This window comes from Cavenderia fasciculata, assembly GCF_000203815.1.
Source record: "Cavenderia fasciculata unplaced genomic scaffold Scf_EU5ZYIE01DZOHE-5, whole genome shotgun sequence".
Lineage (NCBI taxonomy): Eukaryota > Evosea > Eumycetozoa > Acytosteliales > Cavenderiaceae > Cavenderia > Cavenderia fasciculata.
Window position 1 is genome coordinate 361120 of NW_004457644.1, and position 19630 is coordinate 380749.

At 33.9% G+C, this 19630-nt stretch overlaps 8 protein-coding genes across 8 annotated transcripts; all 8 read left to right on the forward strand.

Moving 5' to 3' along the window:
- Positions 1 to 78: 78 nt before the first annotated feature.
- On the forward strand, positions 79 to 1809 carry DFA_09289 (uncharacterized protein; the record flags this gene model as incomplete). Its single annotated transcript, XM_004354591.1, has 1 exon — positions 79 to 1809. The coding sequence occupies one exon, from the start codon at positions 79 to 81 to the stop codon at positions 1807 to 1809; it is 1731 nt and encodes a 576-aa protein (XP_004354643.1).
- Positions 1810 to 1990: 181 nt separating this feature from the next.
- DFA_09290 (uncharacterized protein) lies at positions 1991 to 5499 on the forward strand (the record flags this gene model as incomplete). Its single annotated transcript, XM_004354592.1, has 3 exons — positions 1991 to 2440; positions 2950 to 3520; positions 4076 to 5499. The coding sequence occupies 3 exons, from the start codon at positions 1991 to 1993 to the stop codon at positions 5497 to 5499; spliced, it is 2445 nt and encodes an 814-aa protein (XP_004354644.1).
- A 424-nt stretch (positions 5500 to 5923) lies between these two features.
- On the forward strand, positions 5924 to 7656 carry DFA_09291 (uncharacterized protein; the record flags this gene model as incomplete). The annotated part of the gene is made up of 2 exons (XM_004354593.1): positions 5924 to 6177; positions 6351 to 7656. 2 exons carry the CDS (start codon positions 5924 to 5926, stop codon positions 7654 to 7656), a joined length of 1560 nt encoding a protein of 519 aa, XP_004354645.1.
- An 80-nt stretch (positions 7657 to 7736) lies between these two features.
- Positions 7737 to 8276, forward strand: DFA_09292 (uncharacterized protein; the record flags this gene model as incomplete). Its single annotated transcript, XM_004354594.1, has 2 exons — positions 7737 to 7744; positions 7988 to 8276. 2 exons carry the CDS (start codon positions 7737 to 7739, stop codon positions 8274 to 8276), a joined length of 297 nt encoding a protein of 98 aa, XP_004354646.1.
- Positions 8277 to 8483: 207 nt separating this feature from the next.
- On the forward strand, positions 8484 to 10172 carry DFA_09293 (uncharacterized protein; the record flags this gene model as incomplete). The annotated part of the gene is made up of 1 exon (XM_004354595.1): positions 8484 to 10172. The coding sequence occupies one exon, from the start codon at positions 8484 to 8486 to the stop codon at positions 10170 to 10172; it is 1689 nt and encodes a 562-aa protein (XP_004354647.1).
- A 206-nt stretch (positions 10173 to 10378) lies between these two features.
- DFA_09294 (uncharacterized protein) lies at positions 10379 to 10747 on the forward strand (the record flags this gene model as incomplete). Its single annotated transcript, XM_004354596.1, has 1 exon — positions 10379 to 10747. The coding sequence occupies one exon, from the start codon at positions 10379 to 10381 to the stop codon at positions 10745 to 10747; it is 369 nt and encodes a 122-aa protein (XP_004354648.1).
- A 514-nt stretch (positions 10748 to 11261) lies between these two features.
- Positions 11262 to 17047, forward strand: DFA_09295 (uncharacterized protein; the record flags this gene model as incomplete). The annotated part of the gene is made up of 6 exons (XM_004354597.1): positions 11262 to 12047; positions 12154 to 12675; positions 12925 to 13876; positions 14659 to 14786; positions 15173 to 16866; positions 16987 to 17047. 6 exons carry the CDS (start codon positions 11262 to 11264, stop codon positions 17045 to 17047), a joined length of 4143 nt encoding a protein of 1380 aa, XP_004354649.1.
- Positions 17048 to 17152: 105 nt separating this feature from the next.
- On the forward strand, positions 17153 to 19613 carry DFA_09296 (uncharacterized protein; the record flags this gene model as incomplete). Its single annotated transcript, XM_004354598.1, has 3 exons — positions 17153 to 18846; positions 19187 to 19206; positions 19432 to 19613. 3 exons carry the CDS (start codon positions 17153 to 17155, stop codon positions 19611 to 19613), a joined length of 1896 nt encoding a protein of 631 aa, XP_004354650.1.
- Between the last annotated feature and the right edge of the window lie 17 nt (positions 19614 to 19630).

Here is a 19630-nt window from a genome sequence, read left to right on the forward strand (position 1 = left end):
TTTTTTCGTAAGTCTCATCTGACTCCTTTTTGTTTGTCTTTAAAGATAGATTATATCTATCTGTATGTAGTCATAACAATGAATGAAAATAAATCATCTTCTTCATCCTCTTCATCCCCTTCTTTATCACTATCACCTCGAGGAGGATTATCAGATTTAACATTACTACAGATTATCAATGATTTAGAATTCAATCAAGATATCGTATGTCTGTTGATGACATGTAAAGCATATTATAGAGAATTCAAGAAACAATATGCAAAGGTTATTACTTTTAAAGGTATTGAGTATCCAAGTCCTGATGAAAGGACAATGATCAGTTCTCGTATGACACCATTTAAAGAGATCTACAATGCATCACTAATGGCTATTCAAACCAAAAAAGATCACGAGATCAACAATCCACCACCACAAACATGGATATCGCTCACAAAGACATCAGTAGATGCAATGGAGAAGATAAATACAGTCAAAGATCGAACCAAATTGACAAGAATCCATTTGAATGAATTCACAGGTAACATTAAGGATGTTCTGCTCCCATCTATCGATACACTGTCTATCAATATCAAATCGGTCCTTCCACGTTTTCCAACCAGATCTCAATGGACTTGTTTTACACTTACATCATTGTCAATCTATTCAGACAGTGTCCTCCCATCCGATCTCCAATTCCCACCAACTCTGACAGATTTATGCATCTCTTTTAATTACAGAGATCCATTTACTCTTGATATGACCAACCTAGTCGATCTCCGAACCCTAGATGTTTCTTCTTCGTCAATCACACTCATCCCAGCCACCAATATTCGCTTTCCCAATCCCAACACATCACTCTCGAGTTTAACCTTTAAAGTCCCTTTTGACCGCTCGACCATTACACAATCGTTCCTTCCACCAAACCTCGAAGAACTTAACATGGATTACAAGTACTTGGGTGAATATATCAAACCTCCACCACATGTCAAAACGATGAATATGAGCACAAACATTGGCATAGGTCATGTCTATTTCCCACTCGGTCTCTTGGATGTAAAGTTGACTCTGAATGGCATGGCAACACTAGGACCGTGGACCTTTCCACAAGGAATAGAGATTGTCGATATTCCCAATACCCATATCCCAGTAACACCAGAGTTTATACCAGACTCTGTTAAATACCTGTGTGCTGATGTTTCAAACCCCGACACAGCAGTCTTTCCAAGTTGTTTAGAAACATTTGTAACGTCGACCAGCCACGATTCACCATTCAACTATCCACCCACTTTAAAAGAGTTGGAATACCAAAAAGGTGATTATCCTCCACCAGTCATCTATTTACCGACATCACTCGAAACAATTACTTTGGAAATTTTTGATCCTCCTCATTCACGAGTATTTGCTCTTCCAACAACCAAAGTAATCAACAATGACAATAGCCCACCAGAAGAGAATCCTCCACATTTCGTACTGCCATACCGAGTCAAAAAGCTAGAGGCTTCATTGCTAGGTGAACATGAAACTGATTTCAGTTTTAGAATCGATACAATAATCAATTGCTCAAATGTCGAACATTTATTTATTGACAATTTTGGAACGACTTTGGATCTTTACATTAGAAGATTAGAGAATGGTGATGTAATGATAAACTCTGGTGGAAGAGCATTTTTTGGTGGCGTTTATAGACAACAACGTAGAATGGACAATACCAGCGTAGAGAATAGAAGTTTTAGAGATTTTCCTGCTCTCTATTTAACCTTTAAAGAAAAAGGTGGTTATGTTCATGTATACCCAAGTAATATTCCAATAAAATTAAATAATACATTGTAAATAATAATAAAAAAAAAAACAATAAAATAATAATTATTATTAATAAATAATAATTTGTAGTTTGATGGGGGGGTGTGGTAAAAATAATTTGTATACTCTTGTCATATCAATTGTAACAGATATATAAATATATTAGTGTTTGTTCTAGAGATTACATTTTCTATAAATCTTATAAAAAAAAATGAGAAAAAGGAAATATCAATCTTCATCCTCTTCATCCCCTATTTTACTTGTACCAAAAGGAGGATTTCCAGATTTAACATTACTCAAGATCATCAATGACTTAGAATATAATCAAGATATAGTATGTCTTTTGATGACATGTAAAGCATATTATAGAGAGTTTATGAAACAATATGCAAAGGTTATTACTTTTAAAGGTTATGAACTCAACCATTTTGATAATGATGGTGTAGCAAAGTCAATAATTGGATCGAATATGAAACCATTTCAAGGGATTTACAATTCATCAATGGAAATACTTGAAACCCAACACTGTGACGACCAATATACTGAATCATCGTTATCCTTGAAAGAGAAATCCACCAAAGAGTCCATCTTGGAAGCTGTGCAAGATCCTACCAAACTGACATCTCTAGAATTAGAAGAATACAAAGGTCATATCAAAGATGTTTTATTTCCTTCCCTTGAAACTCTTGACATTAAAGGAAAATTAATCTTGCAACCTATTCCACAATGGCCAAGTTCACTTTACAAATTGATAATCAAATTACCCAAGGTAGTCCCAATCTTTCAGTTTCCACCCACTCTAACCCTCCTATACATCATTCTAAAAGATCTAAATTTTGAATTGGACTTGTCAATAATACCTACCCAGCCACCAATCTTCTCCTTCCCAATCCCAATACATCACTCACCCGTATCATCCTTTCCCTTTCATTTGACCCCAAAACAATAACAAAATCATTCCTTCCACCAAATCTTCAGCATCTGCACATGAATTTAGAGAGTTTGGGGAAAACCAATCCCCCATCAAAATTAAAAACCATGTCGATGACCACCAATGAAAGTGTCATACCTCCAAACTTTTTACCAACTAGTCTCTTGAAACTCACACTGTATCTGTATCAAGACAATCCGGCACTGGATCCTTGGACCATACCTTATGGAGTTGAAAAGTTAAGGCTACTTTGTTTCCAAGCCACAATAACGCCCATTTTCATACCAGAAACTGTTATCGATTTGACTGCTGACGTTGACAACACTGACAATGCCATCTTCCCAAGCAAACTAGTTAAATTCACAACTACCACCAGTTTCAATTCCCCCTATACATACCCACCAACCTTGCGTAAATTGGTTTACAAAAGAGGTGATGATCCTCCACCAGTAATCTATTTACCAACATCACTTGAAAAATTCTCATGTCCAATCACTAGAATTGATGAATCTTCATCAGTGTTTGTACTTCCATCGACCATGGTCATCAACAATGATAATAGTCCATCAGTAAACAACCAACCATATTTATTTCCCTCCCGTCTCAAGAAATTGACTATTACAAGGGAATATGAAACCTACAAGGATGATTTCAGTATACGTATCGACCAAATCATCAATTGCTCAAATGTAGAACATCTAGTATTTCATCATTCTGAAAATCATCATGGATACTTTAGATTGGATCTTTATATTAGAAGATTAGATAATGGTGATGTAATGATAAACTCTGGTGACTTATTTTTTGGTGGTATCTATAGACAACAAAAGAGAATGGATTTCAATTGCGCTCTTGATTTCCGGGCAATCTATTTGAATTTTAAAACAAGAGGAAATCATTACAATATTTATCCAAGTCATAACACAATTGTAAATCAAAAATAAAAATAAATTCATCAACCATAAATGAAAATGATATTAATTAAACTTAGCATAAGGTGGTGAAAAAATATTATATTAGTAGTTTCCACATTTATTATCTACATAAATATTTATGTATTGATACAGTTTTTAATCAATCATCATTCACATTAGTACAACCACTATTATAGTATACTATGTGATCTATTTATGGTAAAGGGGGGTTCATTGCAAAACATTAATTTAACTATAAGAGTGAGTGATTAGATTAGAGTGTTGCACTGAAATAATCTTCTCTTTTAATTTATCCAATTTTTTTTTTTTATGCTAAAAAGTATTAACGATAAATCTCTAGTTTTGTCTTCATCCTCATCTTAATCATTCTCTACATCATCTTCATCTTCATCCTCTTCATCATCTTTATCTTTATCTCTATCACCTAGAGGAGGATTATCAAATCTAACTCTACTCAAGATCATCAATGACTTAGAATACAATCAAGATATAGTATGTCTGTTGATGACTTGTAAAGCATATTATAGAGAGTTTATGAAACAATATGCAAAGGTTATTACTTTTAAGGGTATCAAAGGTCATGCAAGTCATCATCGATCATGGTCTATTGACAAGTTTATAATCAGTTCACAAATGAAACCTTTTAAAGAGATTTACACTTCATCATCACTAGAAACAACAACAACAAAAGTACCACGCACTACAGTAACGATCACTGGTTCAATTACAAGAGAGTTGATCATCAAAGCTGTGGAAGATTCTACCAAACTAAAAAATATAGATTTGTATGAATTCACAGGTGACATTAAAGACGTTCTATTCCCATCCATCATAACCATGTCAATTGATATCGAATCGGTCCTTCCACGTTTTCCAACCATCTCTCAATGGAGCTGTTGTAATCTTACGCAATTATCGATTAGTTCAGGAGTAGTACTGCCAGCCGACCTCCAATTCCCACCATCACTGACAGAATTACACATCAATTACAGTTGTAGTGATACATTTTCTATTGATTTGGAAAACTTGATGTTTCTAAATGACCTTAGTATTTTCTCCTTCAGTGGTGCCACTCTAATCCCAGTCACCAATATTCATCTTCCCAATCCCAACAATTCGCTTGAACTCACCATCCTCTACCTTTCAATACCTCTCAACCCAACGACCATGACACAGTCATTCTTTCCACCAAACCTTCAAGATCTCACCATGGATTTCCAATTCTTTGGTAATACCAAACCTCCACCAACAGTCACAAAGATGGACATGGAAACGAACAAGAGAATCCCAAAAGACTTTTTTCCAAAAGGTCTTTTGGATCTATCGTTGGTTCTACTTGGTGGAAGCAGCCTGGATCCGGGGGTGCTTCCCCAAGGACTCAAAAAACTATATATGAATGACCGGTGTTGTAAAATATTACCAGAGTATATACCAGACACTGTTGTAGATCTGTGGGTCAACGTTGCCAACTCTCGAAAAGCCCTCTTTCCAAGTGGACTAGTCAAATTTAAAACGTCAACCAATTACAACTCTCCTTTCAACTATCCACCGACAATGCGTGAAATGTCCTTTCGTAAAAGTCGTCATCCACCACCAATCATCTATTTACCAACATCACTCGATACCCTCTCTTGCTCAATCTCTAGAATCAATGATACATTAGTATTTGTATTTCCAACAACCAAAGTAATCAACAATGATAATAGTTCACCAACCGATAATCCTCCTCATTTTATATTACCATATCGACTCAAAAAGATAGAAGTTGCATTGGATGAAGTCAAAGATAATTATTCTTTCAAAAATGATTTCAGTTTTAGAATAGACCAAATTATCAATTGTTCAAATGTCTAGCATTTAGTGATTGGATTTTGTTTGGATATTTATATTAGAAGATTAGATAATGGAGATGTAATGATAAACTCTGGTGATACATTTTTTGGTGGAATCTATAGGCAAAGGAGAATCGAAAATATAATCAGTATTGAAAATAGAAGTTTAATAGATTTTCCAGCACTTTATTTAAATTTTAAAACAACAAAAGGAAATCATTTCAATCTATATCCTAGTAATACTCCAATTAAATCAAAAAAATAAATAATTATTTATTTTGTAAAAAAAATAATTTGTAATTTGGGGTTAGGGTTGTGGGTTGGAGAAAAAATATTTATTCTTTCTCATAGATATGATTAAAATAATATTTTTTCAATGGAAGGTGAATTTAATAATTTAAATAAATCATATATTTGTTGCCTTTTTTTTTTAAACATTTTAAAAAATGAAAAAAAGTAAATATCTATCTTCATCTTCACCTTCTTCATCATCCTCTTCATCTCTTATATCTCCAATACCAAAAGGAGGACTATCAGATTTAATATTACTCAAGATCATCAATGATTTAGAATGCAATCAAGATATTGTATGTCTGTTGATGACATGTAAAGCATATTATAGAGAATTTATGAAACAATATGAAAAAGTTATTACTTTTAAAGTTAGTGAACCATTTGAAGGATTTTGGTCAAGTGAAAAGTTTATAATCAGTTCTCAAATGAAACCATTTAAAGAGATATACAATACATCCCTAGAGGCATCAAACACAAACAACATCTCTGAATCAAATACAACCACCACATTAACAGTGACACATACTTCGACCAAAGAATCCATACTTGAAATCGTGGGTGACCCTATCCATTTGGAAGAGTTAACTTTGATTTTCAAGGTGACATACCCGACATTTTAGCTTTGTTCTCTTCTATAGACTCCTTGAAAATAGAATTCATGTCGATCATCCCACCATCTTTTCCAAACATCACTCAATGGCCTTGTACTCTGACATCTTTGTACATCGAATCTCCAACAGTCCTACCAGTCGGTATTCAATTCCCAGTCACTCTCACATCATTGATTATCGCTTATTTCCATTTTAGTGGAACATTTTCTCTGGACTTGTCCAACTTGATAGTTCTTGCAGATCTAGATGTGAGAAGTCCGACCACCTCTTCTGATCTCATTCCAGCCACCAATATTCGCTTTCCCAATCCAAGCTCATCTCTCACCAGTCTCAACCTTTGTATTCCTCTTGACACAACCACCATGACGCAATCCTTCTTTCCAACAAACCTTCAAGTTCTCAGAATGGGTTTAAAGTACTTTGGTAGTACCAAACCTCCACCAACTGTGACAAGGATGGATATACGGTGTGACGTTAAAATACCAAACAACTTTTTCCCACCTAGTCTCTTGGAATTAACAATTGTTCTCGTTCATGAAGCCACACTGGATCCTTGGATGCTTAAACAAGGGCTTAAATACTTACATATCAGAAGTGACAAAGCTTTCTCCATAACACCAGAAATTATACCAGACTCTGTTACTTTTCTGTCGATCAATGTTGATAGCCCTAATCAAGCTGTATTCCCAAGCAAATTAGAAGTACTTTCAACAACGATCAATTTCACTTCACCTAGTAATTACCCACCAACATTACGTGAATTGGTTTCTTGTAAAAGTAGTCATCCACCACCAATCATCTACTTACCAACATCACTAGAAGAGGTTTGTTGGTTATTGGTTAAAATCAAAGATACAAACATTTATACACTTCCAACAACAATGATAATCAATAATGATAATAGTTCACCAACCGACAACCCTCCTCATTTTATCCTACCATACCGTTTAAAAAACCTATTAGTTTTAAAATTGGGTGATTTCAAAAAGGACTTCAGTATACGAATAGATCAAATCATCAATTGTTCAAATGTAGAACATTTAGTGGTTGGATCGAGATTTAATCTTAACATTCGAAGATTAGATAATGGAGATGTAATGCTCAACTGTGGTGATACATTTTTTGGTGGTATTTATCGACAACAACGTAGAATGGAAAACATTAGTATTGAAAATAGAAGTGCACTAGATTTCCGTGCACTCTATTTAAATTTTAAAGTAAAAGGAAATCATATTTATATTTATCCAAGCAATACTCCAATTGAAAATAAATAAATAAATAAAAAACAAGATAATCTCTGATGACTGATACTTAATTTCTAATTAAATTAAAAATAGTAAATATATTTCTTAAAATGGAAAGGTTAATATATCTTTTTCCATTCATTTCCTATTTTATAAATTTGTGGTGGTTGTGGGGTGAATAGTTACAATCGTAATAATCGTTCATTATCAAAAATACAACCATTTATACTCTTCCAACAACCAAAGTAATCAATAATGATAATAGTCCACTAATTGACAATCCTCTTCATTTTATATTACCATATCGTCTCAAGATGCTCCAACTTTCAATGGAAAAACAGAAAAAATATTTTAGTATTAGAATAGATCAAATCATCAATTGTTCAAATGTTGAACTTTTAAAATTTAAATTACATTTGAATTTGAATATTCATATTAGAAGGTTAGATAATGGAGATGTATTGATAAACTCTGGTGACCCATTTTTTGGTGGAATCTATCGACAACAAAGAATGAACAATATCAGCATTGAAAATAGATGTCCATTAGATTTCCCAGCACTCTATTTGAATTTTAAAACAAAAGAAAATCATATCTATGTTTATCCAAGTAATAATCATAATATTATTGAAAACAAATTAACTTTCTAAATAAAAATAAAAATAAAACAAAAACTTGCAAGGACAACTCTTTTGATCAGCTCCTCTTTCTATATTTTTATTATTTTTATTATTATAATTATTTGAAGAGGAGATAAGGAGAACAATGAATGAACGAACAGTCATACTTCATCTTCATATGTATATATATAAATGACATTGATATATACAAATATATAATCAAATAGATAAATTATAATGAATGAAAAGTCATCTACTCCATCATCTTCATCTTCTTCATCATCTTTCTCATTATCACCAAAAGGAGGATTATCAGATTTAACAATACTAAAGATCATCACTCACATTGAATACAATCAAGATATAGTATGTCTGTTGATGACTTGTAAAGCATATTATAAAGAGTTTATGAAACAATATGCAAAGGTTATTACTTTTAAAGATATCGACCCAACTTCGATCGCGAGTCCATCAGAAATGACAATGATCGGGTCTTCTATGAAACCATTTAAAGAGATTTACAATTCATCACTTGTCGCTTTACAAAATACAGACGACGATGACCAAGACTTTATAACTCTCACCAAAACATCAACAAAAGAGGATATAAAAGAAATAAAGAATCCTACCAAATTTTATCTGCAAGAATACCAAGGTGAAATCAAAGATGTTCTACTACCATCCGTCAATACTATAGTTATAGAAATCAGGCCAGTCATACCACCATTTCCAACAATCTCTGAATGGTCATCTTGTGCAACTCTTACAAAATTGTCAATCCGTTCACACCGAGTACTCCCAATCGGCCTTCAATTTCCAGCCACCCTAACCGAATTGGACATCAATTACTATTGTAGGGATTTTTTTACTCTGGATTTGACCAATTTAAAATCTCTCACCGATTTAAATGTTGATACTAACCGTCAAGATCTCGTACCAGCCACCGATATTCTCCTTCCCAATCCCAACACGTCACTCACCACACTCACCCTTGTCGTTCATCTTGACCCATCCACAATGAAACAATCGTTCTTTCCAACAAACCTCAAAGAAATTGACATGAAATACGAGTCGTTTGGTAAAACAAAACCACCACCAACCGTTCAAAAGATGACCATATCCACTAAAAGTAGAATACCAACCTTCTTTTATCCAAAAAGTCTCGTTGATTTATCAATACACCTTGATAATACTACTCTAGAGCCTTGGTCGCTACCTTATGGACTCAAAATACTGCTTATCACAAATTATGAATGCCCAGTATCACCAGCGTTTGTGCCAGACACTGTAGTCGATTTGTGTGTCAACGTTTCCAACCCTATCCACTCCACTTTTCCAAGGGGACTAGTCAAATTTATAACATCAACCAATTACAACTCACCTTTAAAGTATCCACCAACATTACGTAAATTGTATTTCCTTAGAGATAAATACCCTCCACCAGTCATCTACTTGCCGACATCACTATATAAATTCTCGTTTTCCATAAAAAGAAATAATGATACATTAGTATATACACTTCCAACAACCAAAGTAATCAATAATGATAATAGTACAATAACAGATAATCCCCTTCATTTTGTTTTACCACACCGTTTAAATAAGCTTGAATTTCAATTGCTAGGCGATCTCGAGACTCAAAAGGATTTCAGTATTCGAATTGACCAAATCATCAATTGTTCAAATGTTGAACATCTACATATTGATACACCATATTCTTCATTATATCTTAACATTAGACGATTAGATAATGGAGATGTAATGATAAACTCTGGTGGATCATTTTTTGGTGGCATATATAGACAACAACATGGAACGAAAAATCAAAGTCCACTAGACTACCCAGCACTCTATTTGAATTTTAAATTAAATGGAAATCACTTTAATGTTTATCCAAGTAATACTCCAATTAAATTTAATCATTAATAAATATATAGAAGATTATTTTCACATTCTCTATTTATAATGATCCAAACTAATAACAGAATATTCTTTTTTTTTTTTTTTTTACATGCAAATTTGCAGAGAGATGGTCAAAAAATTTAATCATCATTATCATTTCTACCTTTATCTTCTTCTTCACAAGTAACAACTAGAAATCTTTTAATTATTCATATAGAGAATAAATAGACATGAATAATGATAAATCATCATCTTCATCCTCTTCATCATCTTTCTCATTATCACCTCGAGGAGGATTATCAGATTTAACATTACTAAAGATCATCAATGATTTAGAAAATAATCAAGATATAGTATGTCTGTTGATGACATGTAAAGCATACTATAGAGAGTTTATGAAACAATATGCAAAGGTTATTACTTTTAAAGGTATTGAACCAAATGATGTTAGATCAGAAAAATTAATGATCAGTTCCCAGATGAGGGGATTCAAAGAGATCTACAATGCATCTCTCGAAGCATCCAAAAACCATATTGACAAATACGACGATGATGCAACTTCGATAACTATCACCAATAGATCAACTAGAGTCTATTAAAGATATAAAGAATCCTACCAAAGTGACATCTCTTTATATAAAAGAATTCAATGGTGACATAACAGACATTCTCGTTCGATTGCCATCTATCAACGATTTACAAATAGATATCAAATCTGTCGAGCCAACCTTTCCAACGATCTCTGAATGGCCTTGTACCTTGACCAAATTGAAAATCAAATCATCAAGAGCTCTCCCAACCGACCTTCAATTCCCAACCACACTGACAAAATTGAACATCGATTTCGATTTTCTGGATACATTCACTCTGGATTTGACCAATTTAATATCTCTTACAGATCTACACGTTGGAACCACGACCACATTCGAAGATCTCATCCTACCCTCCAATATTCGCTTTCCTAATCCCAGCACTTCGCTCACCCGTCTCAGCATTGAATTGTATCTTGATGATGAGTTCATGACACAATCATTTTTTCCATCAAACCTTGAATCACTCGCAATGGACCTGGAGTACTTTGGCAAAACCAAACCTCCATCAAAAGTAACAAAGATGTCCATGGAAACTGGCAACAGAATACCTGCCACCTTTTTCCCAAAGGGTCTGGTTGATCTAACACTGAGATTGGAGGATACGACTCTGGATCCATGGGTTCTCCCACAGGGTCTAGAGGTACTGCATATCAGTGGTAATAAATGTCCAGTATCACCAGAGTTTATTCCAGACTCTGTTAAGGACTTAACGGTAGATGTTTCTAATCCTAGTCAAGCAATATTCCCTAGCGGACTAGTCAAATTGACAACATCAACCAATTACAATGCTCCTTTCAACTATCCACCCACTCTTCGTGAATTGATATTCAATCGAGATAAATGTCCTCCACCAGTCATCTACTTGCCAACATCTCTTGAAGAATATACTTGTTTCGTTGTTAAAATCAAAGATAAATCAGTATATTCGCTTCCAACAACCAAAGTAATCAACAATGATAATAGTTCAATAACAGATAATCCTCTTCATTTCATACTACCACATCGTCTCAAGAAGATTAATGGAATTTTTAAAAATTTCTTTTCCAAAGATAATAGTTTCAGTTTTAGAATTGATCCAATCATCAATTGTTCAAATGTTGAACAATTAACTATCGATGCTTGTTTGGATATCTACATTAGAAGATTAGACAATGGTGATGTAATGATAAACTCTAGTGGTTCATTTTTTGGTGGAATTTATAGACAACAGAGAATATTCATGGGTAATACTCGTATTGAAAATAGAAGTGTCCTCGATTTCCCAGCACTCTATTTAAATTTTAAATCAAAAGCTAATCACTTTTATGTTTATCCAAGTAATACTGCAATCAAACCAAAATAAAAAATAGAAAAGTTTCTTCTTCCCCCTAAATATATTTATTTTTATATATAAATTTTATTTTCTGGTTTAGTGGGAATGTTACTTGGATATAAATTTACAATTCATCGATGACCATTTTTATCCAACACTATCGGTTTTATTTGACAAAGAGCTTATGGAAAAGGAACTAGCCAGTTTTATCAAAGAGTCTGATAGTATCCCAGAAAAATCGACACGGTACTATCCAAAAGAAATGGTTTCAACATCTTTAGATAAACAAAAAAAAGATGAAGATGAAGAAGAAGAAGACGATGATGGCGATGATGAAGAAGAAGAAGAAGAAGACTGGTTAAACTATCAAAAAAGTGACATTATTGATTGGCACCATCACAATGTGAATTCATTCAAACAAGATAAATCACCAGTTCTACATATCAAAATGAAAATAGAGGTGGTTGATTTTATTCATCGAAACAGAACGGAATCCTTTTCAGCTAAAGACTTGGAAAAAATTCATAATATTAACATACTCAGATATCTTCAACATTATCGTCCAGATCTTGTAATAGGATCATCTCTTTTTGATCGTTCAATCATAAATCAAAAATACGAGGTCAGAAACCACTTGTTATTTTCTTTTGATGACATCACCTGCACTTCCAGAGCATACAACACACTTGACATCTCTCAATATCACCTGTTGTCCTCTGATCTCCAGGTTCCATTCGATTCATCACTCTACAAACCAAAACGTCGACCCTCCCTCACAGCAATCAAATTCCTCATTCATATTGGATTGGATCTAGAAAAGGCCTTTGATTTAACATGTGGCAGTGATGAAACAACCAATTTCATTTTAAAGCAAATGAAAAGAGAACACCTATCAAAGCTCCCATCAGGTTCAGATCCTTTCTTCAAGTACGATACCAAACTCATCAGCCGTTTGATGCCATCCGAATCATTTTCACAAGATATTAACATGCAAATCATCGATACTGGACTAGTCTGTGAAGTCGACGAAGAAAAACGAGATGATTTTATCCAAAAAATTTACAACAACAAGGTGAAACTTACCAAGCCAATTCTTGACTACCTATACAATAATGGTGTACCATTCAAGGAATACATAATCGATTCTCTTTTGGATATTGGAGACGAGCGACTCAATGACATTGACCCAAAGGAGTTTTTGGAAACTCATGTCCATAATTGCGCTTCCTATGAAAATACTCAACACCTTGCCACCCGTTTGCTCTCAATACAAAGGAACATTCTTTATCTCCTTGACAATGGTGCACCATTGTCAGTGTTTTCTGAATTGGACCTCAAGAAAACAAGTGACTTTAAAGTATTGCAACACAACCGACGAGATTGCTTCAAAATGGTCATCGACAAATTAAAAGAGGAAACCAAAGATATGGATATCGAAACTGGAAGAAAAACAATAGAATCGGTTGTTGATAAAATGGGTTTCGATCGTTTGGGCGAGGGTACAGAATGTTCAACCTTAATGCTTGAATATTGTTTGGAGTTGATCACCAAAGATCTTCCAAGTGGAATATTATCACAAGAAATGATGGAACAGAGATGTGCAAAATTGGTCAAACATTACCATTTCGATCTTGCACTCGTAGTATCCAAGTATTTCAATATTGGATTTGATACAATCAAGAAATACAAATTCTCTAAAATACCCTTCCAAGCTGCCATCTTTTTTGGCAACTCATTCAACTTGGCCTTTGAAGATTTCCCAATCGAATTATTGTCAAATCTTTCTCAAAAACAACAAGACTTTTTAAAAGATAAATTTCATTGTAAAAATAATTAAATAAATAATACAAGTGAACCCTGCTGTACCATTGATCATTAATGTTTTGCCATTCAGCAAGTGAATAAGGTATCGAGTGATGTAGGTAGATGACTGGTGGAGGAGGAAGAAATCGATCGAAGAGCAATTCTCGTAGGGTGCACCGGTGGATAATCAGAAGAGGTATCGTTGGGTGACGTTGTAAATTTAACGAGTTTACTTGGATAGATGGATTGTTCGGGGTTGGTAGCTTAGGCAGTAAGGGAAACAACTGAATCTGGTATATACTCTGGTGATATAGTACATTCGGAATGATTGATTGTTAGATCTCGAACCCATTTTTTTTTATCCAATCCACTGATCTTCACTCGTTCGTTTACTTTAACGATGATCATAAAAGGAGTAGATAGATTACAACTAGTATAGATATAAAAAGTAGTAGATAGGTGAAACATAATGTAGAGAGTAGTGCAACAAACAGATATACGTTTCTCAAATGAAACTTTGACAGAGACGAATGAGTATCAGTTTACTTGAACCAGTTTCTTGACTGAGTTCATTTTAAAACCCATGTGCATCGACACAACTGGATTACCTGATGGGTTTTGACAAAACAATATTCTGGTTTAAGCTAATTGTCATGGTTTCATGTATTCATCTAATTAAAACTACAAAACACCAACCATGGTTCAATCAAAAATAGAAGTGGTGTTAAAATCAATCCCATGCTTTTTTTGGATCATCCACTTCCAAACTTTTTCCAAAATAAAATAATATTATTAATATTAGTTCCATCTACCATAGTAATCAACAATGACAATAGTTCACCAACAACCAAAGTAATCAACAATGATAATAGTTCACCAAAAGATAATCCTCATTTTATATTACCATATCGTCTCAAAAAGATACGAGTTGTATATTTATATTAGAAGATTAGACAATGGTGATGTAATGATAAACTCTGGTGACTCATTTTTTGGTGGCATCTATTGACAACAGAGAATGGAAACAACAAGCATAGGTAATAGAAGTCCATTAGATTGGAAACAATTTAGAAATGCATATAATTTCCGTACACTTTATTTAAATTTTAAAGTAACGGAAATCATATCAATCTACATCCTAGTACTACTCCAATAAAAAGAATAAAACAATAAATAAATATAAATAAATAAATAAATCAATAAATAGTATAAATCTTTTTTTTTTGAACCAACAAAAAAATATATCTTCGAAGTATCCCTTTTTTTTTCAACAATTAAATGTTGCAAACTACTTTACTAGTAACTTTATCTCAAAGATGAATATCGATAAAGAAATACAACATGAACACCATCTCAAAACAAAAACAACAACAACAACAAATAATACAACTCAAACATTGGCACCTGGAGGTGGGTTATCAAACTTGCTGCTTTTAAAGATCGTTGGCTATCTAGATGACATTCAAGATATTGCATGTCTGCTGATGACTTGTAAAGCATACTACATTGCATTCAGAGTCAACTATACAAATGTAATCACCTTTAAATATGTTGAAAGAGATGACGACTATCATATCATCAAGCAATCTATGAAGCCGTTTCAAGAAATCTATAAAGCAAGCTACGATCAAAGAGGTTGGTTTAATCTTGATCGCATTATCCGCAACGAAACGGAACCACTTGATTCACCTATCGCGATGAAAGACAAACCTATACTTATTAATGCCACGGTCAATCAAAATAATATCACAAGAATACCACCAACTCGCAAACTCACCATCATGGGAAACAACATCGTCGACTGCAATGTTATCTTGTCTAAGCTTGCTGATCCAAGAATACTTGAATCTCTCGAAATAAGCAACCAACATGACAACATTGACCCGCTCCAAGTACCATCGCTAAAGTCATTAAACATATCTTTAACAACACAATACTATTATATTCAATTCCCATTGACACTAGTCGAATTGAGTCTCAAATATATTGACAATGAACGTTTTAGTTTGGACCTTTTAAAACTAGAACAGCTCACCAAACTAAAGATTGCCTCCAATTGCCCCTACTATATTCACGCAAAAGACATCAAGATACCCAAAACGTCTCTCAAACACTTGTCAATCCAATTCATTCTTTACGCCGAGTTTGAAGACTTTTTCCCAGACACTCTAGAGTCACTTGACCTTCAAGACATTAATTTTCTTGGTGATGCATTACCACCACCAAATCTTATCTCAATGTCGATTGGTAACTGTGAAAAGATACTACCAGCCAACTACTTTCCAAGCAGTCTGAAGAGTCTAAAGTTTATCTATTGTTTCAAGTCTTTTTGCGCAGGTGCACTTCCATTGGGTCTCGAAACACTGGAATTTTTCTACTATAATGGTCCAGTAACACAAGAGTACATCCCAGACACTATCACTTCACTAACAATCGACGATACCTTGAATACCTTCGTGCCGAGTGGTCTACAACACCTCACCTTTGGACCAGATTCAGATCAAGATCCCCCTATACATTATCCTTCAACGATGCGATCTATTAACTATCGAAACAGCCATCCTCAAGAACCAAAGATTATAAACTTGCCCACCTCTCTAGAGTCGTTCTCTTGCGATGCAGTATGGGTCAAAACAACAAACAAAAACTCAGAATTCCAACTTCCACCAACTATGGTCGTCAACAATGATGACAGTCCCCTATCAGGTAATCCACCTCATTATGTTTTACCTTCACGTGTCACTCACTTGACCCTCCGCGCTCAGGTGGTCAAAACAGAAAGTAAATTAAGTTTTAGATTGGATACAATCATCAATTACTCAAATGTACAAGATCTATCAATTATCATAAATAGTAAAAGAGAGATGAAATTTAAAATCAGAAGATTGGAACCAAACAGTGAATACTTTATGTTACACTCCAAGGACAGTTTTGATGGAGCAATCGTTAGACAAAAAAGATTGTGCAACAATAGTATGGTTAATAGAAGTATTCTTGAATATTATCCATTGTATATGAATATAGAGTGGACCGGCAGAGATCACAAAAATTATTCAATGACTTTGGGAAACTACCTTCCCACCAAATCATGAGACTGTTTCAAAATCTAAATTTCAGAATTTTAATAAAGGAAATCAATTCCATTTATATCAAAGTATTACTCCAATAAATTATACGACGTTTGTATTTAATAAAAATAATTATTTATTATATTTAATTAAATATCTTTTTTTTTCAAAAACATTGAGCTTGAAAAAAGAAATCAAACAATCTTCATTATTTAATTTGATCAAAAGATGGAAATCTATAAAGAAATACAACATGTACACCATCACAAAACAACAACAACAAATAATAATACAACTAAAACATTGGCACCTGGAGGTGGGTTATCAAACTTGCTACTTTTAAAGATCATTGGCTTTCTAGATGACATTCAAGATATTGCATGTCTGCTGATGACTTGTAAAGCATACTACATTGCATTCAGAATCAAATATGCAAATGTAATCACCTTTAAATATGTTAAAAGATATGGCATTATAGAGCAATCTATGAAGACTTTTCAAGAAATATTTGATGCAAGCTATGAACAAAGAGATAGGTTTATTCTTGATCGCGTTATCGATTTAGAGGACAACAAAGACGAAATGGAAACATCTGATTCACCTATCGAGATGAAAGACGAACCTATACTCATCAATGCCACTGTCAATCAAAATAATATCACAAGAATACCACCAACTCGCAAACTCACCATCACGGGGTACAACATCGTCGACTGCAATGCTATCTTGTCTAAACTTTCTCATCCAAGAATACTTGAATCTCTCGAAATAAGCAACCAACATGTGAACATTGACCCACTCCAAGTACCATCGCTCAAGGCATTATACATACATTTACAATCACAACACTGTCACATTCAATTCCCATTGATGCTAGTCGAATTGCATCTCTCGTACCTACACTATGAACGTTTTAGTTTGGACCTTTTAACACTAGAACAGCTCACCAAACTAAATATTGTATCCAAAAGCCCCTATATTCACGCAAAGGATATCAAGATACCCAAAACGTCTCTCAAACACTTGTCAATCCAATTCATTCTTTACGACGAGTTTGAAGACTTTTTCCCAGACACTCTAGAGTCGCTTGACCTTCAAGACATTTCTCTTCTTGGTGATGCATTACCACCTCCAAACCTCAAATCAATGTCGATTGGTAACTGTGAAAAGGTACCACCAGCCAACTTCTTCCCAAGTAGCCTAAAGAGTCTAAAGTTGATCTTTTCAAGTGAAAAGTCGTTTATAGCTGGTTTACTTCCATTGGGTCTTGAAACATTGGAATTAAACAACTATAATGGCCCAGTAACACTAGAGTACATCCCAGACACTGTCACTACTCTAACAATCAACAACATTGGTCACCCAATGAATACCGTTTTGCCTAGTGGTCTACAAAACTTAACATTTAGACCAGAGTCAGAACCTCCTACCATGTATCCCTCAACCATACGGTCCATTAACTATCAAAAAAGATATCAACATACACCAACTCTATTCATCTTGCCAACCTCTATAGAGTCGTTCTCTTTCGATGCGGTGGAAGCCAAGACAACATACCAAAACACAGTATTCTCACTTCCACAGATTATGATCATCAACAATGATGACAGTCCACTTGCAGATAATCCATTTCACTTTGTTTTGCCATCACGTGTCGCTCATTTGACCGCCGGCGTTCAGGTGGACAACGATAGTAAATTCAGTTTTAGATTGGATACAATCATCAATTACTCAAATGTACAAGATCTATCAATTATCATAAATAGTAAAAGAGAGATGAAATTTAAAATCAGAAGATTGGAACCAAACAATGAATACTTTATGTTACACTCCAAGGACAGTTTTGATGGAGCAATCGTTAGACAAAAAAGATTGAGCAACAATAGTATGGTTAATAGAAGTATTCTTGAATATTATCCATTGTATATGAATATAGAGTGGACTGGCAGAGATCCCAAAAATTATTCAATGACTTTGGACAACTATCCAACTCGCATCATCAAGGAACCAAAGAAAAAGATTGTTTACAAAACTTTACACAGTGAATATTAATAACATTTTATAACCTCTATTATATATTAGATATCGATTCACCTTATCATGATTTGAATAATAATAATAACGATTCACCATCATCAACATCAAATATTATTATTATTACCAATCAATAAATGCAATACATTAAATATTATATAAATCAATAGTTTTTTTTCTTCTCTAATTATTAAAATTATTAATAGTATCGAATTTATCAATTTCTAGATTCGAGGAATGGATGGACTGTAATTCAAAAGAGATATTTAGGAAAGAACATATCTAACTTTCGACCTGAAATTTGACTATCGAACAAATAAATATCTCCCAAATTTCTCGTGTTCGACCTCGTCTTAAAGAGACAAACTCAGTTTTGAACCGGTTTAATCATTTATTGTTATACAAGAAGAACAATAACATGCACACAATTCTTAAATCCTTCTTCTTTGTATTATTACTATCTATTATTTTAGTTAGTTTTACTCATGCCTCTGCTGCTCTAGAGACACCTCTCGAAACCAACTGTAGATCTTACAGAACCCCAAAATCTTGCGAAGAACACTCTCCCAAATGTAGATGGTACCAAAAAAAAAGACTCTGTGTAAAGGGTTCGGGAGAGGCTATTGAACCAGAGGTGGTGATCTTTGAACAATAAATGGAAGAATTTCTCGA